An 8,707-nucleotide genomic window follows, 5' to 3' on the forward strand; every position below is an offset into this window, starting at 1 on the left:
ATCGATCGATTAAGAGAGAGAGAGAGAGATTACTTTGACTCAATTGTCCTTTCTTTATGTGAAAAGAGCCCTTCAAGGTTTTGTAGCAATCAAGTCTAAGGTGAAATTATACACACACACACACACACACACACACACACACGCATGCACACATGAATAAAAATTACAATAGATTTACACTATGTTGTGCTAAAGTCCCAAAAGTGAATTGTCGTCTCTCTACTACAAATATGCCCCTCATTAAAGAGCCATAGGTTTAACAATGTTGGAGTATTTTTAATACTCTTATTGACTTTGTTGACTTCATTCTTGCTAAAGACCCTTCTTAGTTGCCTAACTCCAATGCTATCCACTTTACAACTTAGGCTGCAGGATTCATTCATGGTTGGACATGGTCTTGTTTCATTTGTAAACATATTAATCCCTTTTATGATATGGATGGTTTGACAATAGAAAATTTACATAGTTGGGATATAAACATTTCTTCAGAACTAGAGAATCTAGAATCAAAATTGTCACCACATTTTGGGCATCTATGAGGTCCCCTTGTAAAACATACTAAAACCGTACACAATAATAACAACCAATGTACACGTACAAAAACTTTTAACCCCATGGAATTTCATATCTACATTAGCACAATGCAAATATGACATAGCCATGTGTTGCTATGCCATGCAACATGAACCTTCAACCATGCAAAGTAGAAGAAATATCCCACTTTTTTATATTTAGACCACAATTATTGAAGCTCCTTTATCAATGGATCTAGATGCAAACATCCATGTCCTCATGGTGCTTCCTTATTGAATAAATTATAGTATGAATATGATAAGATTATCCTCTCAGATGTAGCTTGCTTAAATAAGAACTGCAACCAAGGGACATGAGAAAATACTCCCTCTCTCCAAGATTGAACTAGGTCATCAGCATGAGACACTCCTTCTCTAGAATGGAGGGATAATCACAATATCATGACCACCTTGTCGATTGTTATCCAAATTAATTATCATTTTTTGAGTATCGGAGGCCTCTTTTCAACGTGTCAAACTACTTCACAATCTCTAGGAATGTGCCACTTCCTAGTGTGCTTTCAATATTGACATGCCAAGTCATGTACTCAGCCAAAGACTACCATCAAATATATGGTAGAGATGAATGATTATGGGAAATTTTTGAAATACCTTTCTTCTCCCTTTGGCAGAATTTTCCACAACATCATCCTATGTGTGCTTGTAGTAGCTATCCTTTATGCAATCTAGAAAAGTGTTAGGCCTCTTAATCGCCTATAAACAAGAGGCACTCATTAACACAGACAAGCTGAATTTTGTAGATCTTTCCCAATGAAGCAAACATTGAAGTGGTTCCTGACTTTCACCAATACCCTTCAACAACATTTTACTATGAATTAGCTTGCAATTATGGCACACAGTTTACTAAGGACAAGTACTACCCAAGAATACTACGGAATGAAATTTTAATACACAAGGAAAGACCTCGTGAAAAGTCTTCACATTAAAGTGTTGCTCTAATCATATTGTATTGGTATCTTCAGATTTAGTTTCTTTGGTGTTTTGGACATAGCTTATATCACTACAATGTTGTTCAATTTAATAGACTAGCATTAGTTCTACCTTGGTTGCACACACGCTTGGTTGCGCATGCACACACATGCAAAAGCATGCACGTGTATGTGCACATAAGAGCAACCACAAGAATGTACGTTCATGCATGAGGGTGCACAAGCATGCTTGCACCATGCACAAGAACATAGGAGCATGCACGTGCACCCACATGCGCGTGTGTGCACGCACGCATGCACGCGCACACACACACACATCATGCACACTAACATGCACACATGCACACACACAACGCATGCACACCGACACCCACACCCACACCCACACCCACATGCACACCCACACCTACACCCGCACCCACACCCACATGCATACAAATACATGTGCATGTGTAGACACCCACAGGCACACATGGATACACACACATGTAGTGTAGCTAGTCACATGCACACATGCGTGTGCGTGCACACACACACACACACACACACACACATGGAGAGAGAGAGAGAGAGAGAGAGCTTTTGTTCTTACAGTACTGTATATTATAAAAAATTCATGACAAGAAATATAAGTGGATGAGGGGGTTACAGTGACTAGATGTCTTTGTTTACATATTTTTGATTCCATATGTAATCGAAATACCAAGTGAGGCATTGACTTAAATTGATTCCGTTGTTTACAAAAAAAGGTAGGCAACCATTTGATCAATTTTATCACAACATGACAAAAAGCTAGATAATGTCCATTAGATCACTTGGTAGAATCATTAAAAAAATAGATGTAGATGGATTTCCCATAAGTAACAAATAAACTCGATTCTTATTTATTCATACATTTTTAAAAAATGGTACTATGCAATTGATTTTAGTTCATTAGATGTGTACAAATTGTTTCTAAAAGCAACTCGTTCTTGTCCCTATCCTTCCAAAAGTGATTTGTGGAATTGATTCTTACCAAAGTTTTGATGTAATATGTTCAACTTGTAGGTGTTTTGTTGTACTTGGGAAATATAATGCCAACCACTTCCCACAATCAAGTGAAGCTTGTGTTTGTGTGATTATTTTGACTTAAAATTTGTTGCATGTTGCACAATCAAAAAAGTAATGCTTTAATAAACAATCTTAAACATTGCCAATCTTTATTATACTTAAACATAGGATCAAAGAAATAAGGTGCATGCCACACCTTTTAAAGAGTATGGAGTCTAGTTTGATGATATACATTCATTTTAAAGGACTATATGGCCCATTAAAGCATGACAACCTTAACTTGCCCAATAAAATGCGACTCAAATTGTAGCCCACAAATTTATTTGGAGAAGCTAAAACGAACATATATTTGGAAATCCAGATTGATGTAATATATGGACGCACATATTGTGGAGAATGTGGGGCTTGAGTTTGTGATGTGAGGTAGACAAGTTGTTGCACCATGTTGGGAAGTTTCTTGTTTGTGAAACACAGAAGGAAGGCAATAGCTTTTCACTTTATACATGTAATGCACTCTAAGTGGAATGGATGGATATTGATGTTTAATGGTTAGGCAATCTAGCTAGAAACTAAATATAGATTAATGTAATGTTTAGTGATGGGCATGTGTCACCAAGAAGGTTGTAGTAAAAATCATTTTGATGATACAAAACTCTTCCATGGCAGAGGGAGGAACATGAACACATGTCATGTACTTGGGAACTTCAACAAGAGATCCCGAAGGCCTGATGCTAAAGAAGGCATGCACGAGGTGGAGTTTTTTTTATATGGGTAGTAAGTGTGGCGAAAAGGTTGGCAATGAATAATTAAGGCAAGTATCATACTAGGGACTTTGTTTCACATGGGATTGTAAAATGTGTGAGAGTAAGAGGGAAGCCTTGTGATTTAGCTAGTTCAGGGGTTTTGGGGGCAAGACAGGAAATTGAAGTGAAGTGGTAGAAGCAATAATGTCGTGGATTTCTCTTGAGAAAAGGGCAAGCAACAATTGAAGAACCTAGTTTAAAGCTCAACACTAATCACTATGACCTTAGGGGAGGAGAATAGATGTTCTGATGAGATCCAAAGTAATCAAAGCACAGAGCTTTGACCTTAGCCTGCTAGGGCTACATTGGGACAATATTAGGTTGTAGGGCTTCAATGGTTGTGTGCCCTATTGAGGGCCATGTGATTGGCTATAATCATACCTTGCCACATGGGCCTCATGCTTGGTAAAGGAGAAAGGTCCTAGAAAGGTACACAACACACTAAATCAATCCTAACCTAACTCTTTTCCCCATCACCTTATCCAAAACTTGAGCCATTTGATGCTAGAAACGAGAAACGTCCTAGAAAGGTAGACATGCTTGGCAGATCCTAGAAATGTAGACAAGAACTAAATCAAACTCTTTGCCCATCATCTTATCTAAAATCCAAGACATTTGATGTGTCCTATTTTTGAACAGAAGTTTTGAACAGAAGAACATGCCATTGGTGCATAGTTTATAATGGGTTTGTAGCTCAAAGGTGGAGGTTGTAATTGGAACTTGGGCATCCATGAAATAATGTCTTTTCACCATGACACAGAATCAAAATGTGAAAAACCCTACTTCACATCATAGCAATGATCTTTGTGCCTTGTGGTCACATGCTTTGTGAAAGAGATTCGTCTAAAGCAAATGAGCATGCTACACTAGAAGTAAACCTCTTTCTCATTCTAATTCACATGCAAAATAGCTAGTGATAGCCCTTATTGATCCAAATGTGCTAATGAAAACGTCATGTTTGCCATGTTCCTCCAAGTGTATTCTTTAGGCAATGGGCTGCATATGGCATTGAGTGCCCATGGGTTATTGTCTTGTTGTCAACATGTAAATGGTGTGGTTGTGTATTTAAAAGATGGAAGTATTGAGATATGGCAACGAATATTTAGAAATATGCAAATTTCAAAATATGGCAGCATGGGCGAAGGTCGGTAATTCATAATAAGCCTCTTAATAATTTTAACCATCCCTAACCTTAAAGAGTAGGCAATTCTAGTGGGTGGGCCATCCTTGGTCCCATGATTGTGTCTAAATTGGGAAATTGCGAATAGGGGTGATGCAAGAAATTGTGAGAGTGCATGCCTTTTGAGCATGCATGCCATGTGTAAGGTGTCACAAATGGAGGAAGATGATTTTGAACTTATTTGATAATTTCAATCCCAGAATTAAAGGAAACTTGCCAAACTTATTTATGTTTGTTGGCCCAAGAAGCTGAAAATTTTTAGGGAAGAACTGTGAGTCCAGTAGTCATAGGCCCTAGTGGTGGAAAACAATACAAGTTTGTTGGTAGCATTGGCAAACATAAAGCTCTATGGGAGGATAGCAGGGTTGAGAGACGATGATATCTTAGGGAGTAATGAAGAGTAATGATGGTGTGGCTTTGGGGGTTGAATCTTCCTTGATAAATCCTTATTATGTGAAGAGACGTCCTCTTGCCAACATTTTTTATTATTGAGGGGCACTAATGAATGGACCTCTCTCTCTTTCTCTCTCTCTATTTAGGTCTTGGTGGTGAAGGACAATGTTCTTCTCACTGGGTGTGTGTGTTTGATCCTTAGTATGAGTCTAATGGTTTTTTTTTTTTGTGTGTAAAAGGTTTTCACCCAAAAAGTGTGTGCGTGAAAGGTGTGTGTAAAAGGCTCCTTGCCCATTTTGCAAAAGCTCGTGGATCAAGAAGAGTATTTGCTTGATCCAAGTTTTTTTTTCCAAGTAAAGAAGGGGAATGCTCATAAAGCATTCATAAAGCCTGCTTGAGATGTATAGGGTGGAAAAGAGAGCGGAAAGCAGAGAGAGAGAGAGAGAGAGAGAGAGAGAGAGAGAGAGAGAGAGTAGGATAATTTCAAGAGAAAAGAGAGAGAGAGGGGGGGATTATGTGGAGTTGCATGGGAATATGTCCAAATCTGGACGAAGTAGTGGAGAAAGAATTTTTGAAAATCAAAATTCGTAATTTCACTTTAGGCCAAAAAGCTCCATACACACACACACACACACTCTCTCTCTATCTCTCTCTCTCTCGTGCCAACAATATTTGCCGCCCAGGTGTTGGTTTAGAGTCACTTTAAAACCTCACTCACACACACAGACACACACACACTCTCTCTCTCTCTCTCACTTTCCCCCTTAGAGTCACTTTAAAATCTCTCACTCACGCTCTCCCACACAACTCTCTCACTTTCCCCCTCCCCCAGCTCTGTGCAGTAACCTGTGCACCTCCCCCCCTTGAACCTCCCTTATATACCCTCGTTCCCCCGGAGCCTCCCTGGACTCCCAAATTCGCTTCGGACCTCCCTTAGATATCCACCTTGTGCTCTAGAATCGTCTTTTTTCCTGTTCCATCTCAGAGCAAATGGCACACCTTCAACTCGACCCTGCCCCTCCTCCTCCTCCTCCTCCTCCTCCCGTTGCTCCCGACTCCATCTCCGCAGCTCCTTGCTCTCCCACCAGTTTGCCTTCCCTCCCAGATGCATTTGGGTCCTTCCTTCACGTTTCCTCCCCCCCTTCCCTCTCCGAATGCCGAATTTGCCAAGATGAAGACGATGCCGCCAACTTGGAAACTCCCTGCTCTTGCTCTGGTAGTCTCAAGGTGCGCTTCTGCGCTCTGCCTTATGTACTTCCTTGCCCTATGTGCTCGACTGAGAGTTCCGCGGAACTTATTAGCTTTGTAGTTTCCATCACCCATTTCTGCAAATCATGCTAAACGTCTCTATCTTCGTTTGTAGTATGCTCATCGAAAATGTGTTCAACGCTGGTGCAATGAAAAAGGCGACACCACTTGTGAAATTTGCCATCAGGTGAGCAAGCAATATCGCTTACACGGTGCGATCCGGTGTGGAGTCCTTCGTTTGAGGCTTTCGAGATTCAGCGGGCTTAGGGATTAGATAAATGCCATTTATTTGGTTCATGCTCAACTGTTTGCTCTTTCTTTTTGTGTTTCCAGCCCTACAGAAGTGGCTACACTACTCCTCAAGCCCAGCTTCAGTCAGAGAGTGTGTCCATAGACATCAGGTATTGTCTCTCTAGCAGTGTCAAATTTGTAAGTCTGAGTTATTACAAGGGAAGCGTACAATTTTCAAAGAAAAAGATGTTTCCTGTTGTGCACATAAATCAACGCCATACTGACTGTGGTGCTCATATTGTGATCACTTGTAGCGAAGAATGGGGCATCCCGGGTGCACACCCAATGGAACTTCGTAATCCCAGAATCCTTGCCATAGCGGCTGCGCAAAGACGTTTTCTGGAGGCAGAGTACGAGGAATATGCCGTAGCTAACTCAAGCAGTGCAGCTTGTTGTCGTTCAGTGGCCTTGATTGTAAGTTGCACCTGAACATCAGATCTAGGCTGCGACGATTGTGATGGTGCATAACTGTGGTTTCTATAGTGATTCTTTTAATCATCCTGCCGTGTTGTTGGCCCTTTGCTGTACTTTGTTGCGGTGTCATCAAGGTATTGACGTAATTTCTGGAATGGCAGTTGATGGCACTGCTTCTGCTTCGTCATGCACTTGCCATGACAACTACGACTGCAGAAGAAGATGCATCCATGTATTTTATGGTGAGTGTTTTCTTAGACGGGTTGTGATCAAGCATATTCCACTTATGACTGTTCACATCGTCAAGGTAGACAACTCAGATAGGTGTTCTTGTGGGACAGATTTTCTTTCTTCGTCTCGTGGGCTTTTTCTTGCCCTGTTATATCATGGCGCGTGCTATGGACATGCTACAAAGAAGGCGGCGAGAGGAGGTATTAGATCAACCCCACCTGATTATGTACTTTCAAAGAAGCCTTGGTTTGCAAGGTGACTGCTCTGCCGTATTACTTGGGTGCAGCAGGGGTGGGCTGAAATTGACACATATTTTGCTTGTATGAAATTCAGGCACCTGCAATAGCAACGGGGGAACTGACCGTTCTACTTCAATCGGGGCACCCAGGTGGCATTCGGGTCTCTTTGACACCAGCATTTGGTGACCTACCTTAATATAACGGAATATTGCTAGCAAGGTAGACCGGATTTCACAAATACGCACCTTTCCGGGTCCAAGGTGGGTATCCCCAAAACTGGCTGAACCCTGTAGTGTGGCCTCCGATGTGCTGGCCTGAAGCTATGGACTGAGTTGCTGCAAGAATCAAGGAGGTTCTCAAAGTTTTGATCTGTTGATAGTTATCTTGAACTTGGAGACCTTCATTTTTTTGGCTCAAATCCAAAAGGAGGCTGTTCGGGTTGCATTGACAAGCAGTCCTGGCGATACAATTCACATGCTTCCCAGTTTTTGTTTAGAAGGGCATGGTGACCTAATTGAGTAGGCTCTTGTGCAACTGCACAGCTGAAGAGAAGTGTTGCCTCAGGAATGGACCTCCTCAATTCTTTTGGGTCATCTCAGACTGCATGTAGGATGTGTGTTCAGAGATTTAAGTGTCCAACTCTATCCCCTTGGCTCAATCGAGTTGTTTGTGACATGTGACTTTTACTAGAACAAAAGCCAGAAGTTGCAGAAATTTCTGGTAGTTGTGCACATCATGAGCTTTGTAATTTCGTTTGGAGCATAATTTCCAAAAGAGTCTAAAACCACCTTCAGGTCTCACAATTTTCTGGCAAAAATTGTGCTGAGAGTTGTTCCATTGGGTTGTCGCTTGTTCACAGTTATCATCCCATTGAAGCACTTGGCCTTCCTGTGAAATGGGCTGGTGATTTGTGCACAGTTTGGGGTTGACGAACGTCAAAATTTTCATTTTCATTGAGCCTGTTTTAATCTCGACGGTACGAAGATGTTTAACCCGGGTAGACTTTTGAAGTAGAATGCGTTTAATGTATGCTACTGACTCTTTTTGTTGTAGTGTTGCCGTACTAAAGTTATGTTGCAATTGATGTGATCTAAGGGCTATACATTAAGACGTTAAGCGCATCCACTATGTATATTACAGAGCTAAGTCGTTAGACCTGCTTGATGTTACAGTCCTGTCGCTATTCTTTGTTTAGTCTCAAGAGCTGTGAAGTTTTAAAGATGCATGTGAAGGAAGCCTCCATTTCGTAGGAACCGAAGAATTACACTTGATGTCCTGGCAGCAGAGGGAACCTCCTAACATCAATGGCGTATAAAGCAGCCATTTTCAATCATAG

General features: G+C 41.1%; 1 protein-coding gene across 1 annotated transcript; it reads left to right on the forward strand.

The window, feature by feature from the left end:
* The first annotated feature begins 5,750 nt into the window (after window positions 1-5,750).
* On the forward strand, window positions 5,751-8,159 carry LOC147901314 (uncharacterized). Its single transcript, XM_087375524.1, has 7 exons — window positions 5,751-6,175; window positions 6,312-6,383; window positions 6,530-6,597; window positions 6,742-6,901; window positions 7,063-7,143; window positions 7,243-7,332; window positions 7,466-8,159. The coding sequence occupies exons 1-7, from the start codon at window positions 5,939-5,941 to the stop codon at window positions 7,565-7,567; spliced, it is 810 nt and encodes a 269-aa protein (XP_087231650.1). The 5' UTR covers window positions 5,751-5,938; the 3' UTR covers window positions 7,568-8,159.
* Window positions 8,160-8,707: the final 548 nt, after the last annotated feature.

The sequence above is a fragment of the Dipteris shenzhenensis genome, chromosome 6, assembly GCF_047967505.1.
Source record: "Dipteris shenzhenensis isolate YYH24624 ecotype China chromosome 6, Dip_SZ_1.0, whole genome shotgun sequence".
Classification (NCBI taxonomy): domain Eukaryota; kingdom Viridiplantae; phylum Streptophyta; class Polypodiopsida; order Gleicheniales; family Dipteridaceae; genus Dipteris; species Dipteris shenzhenensis.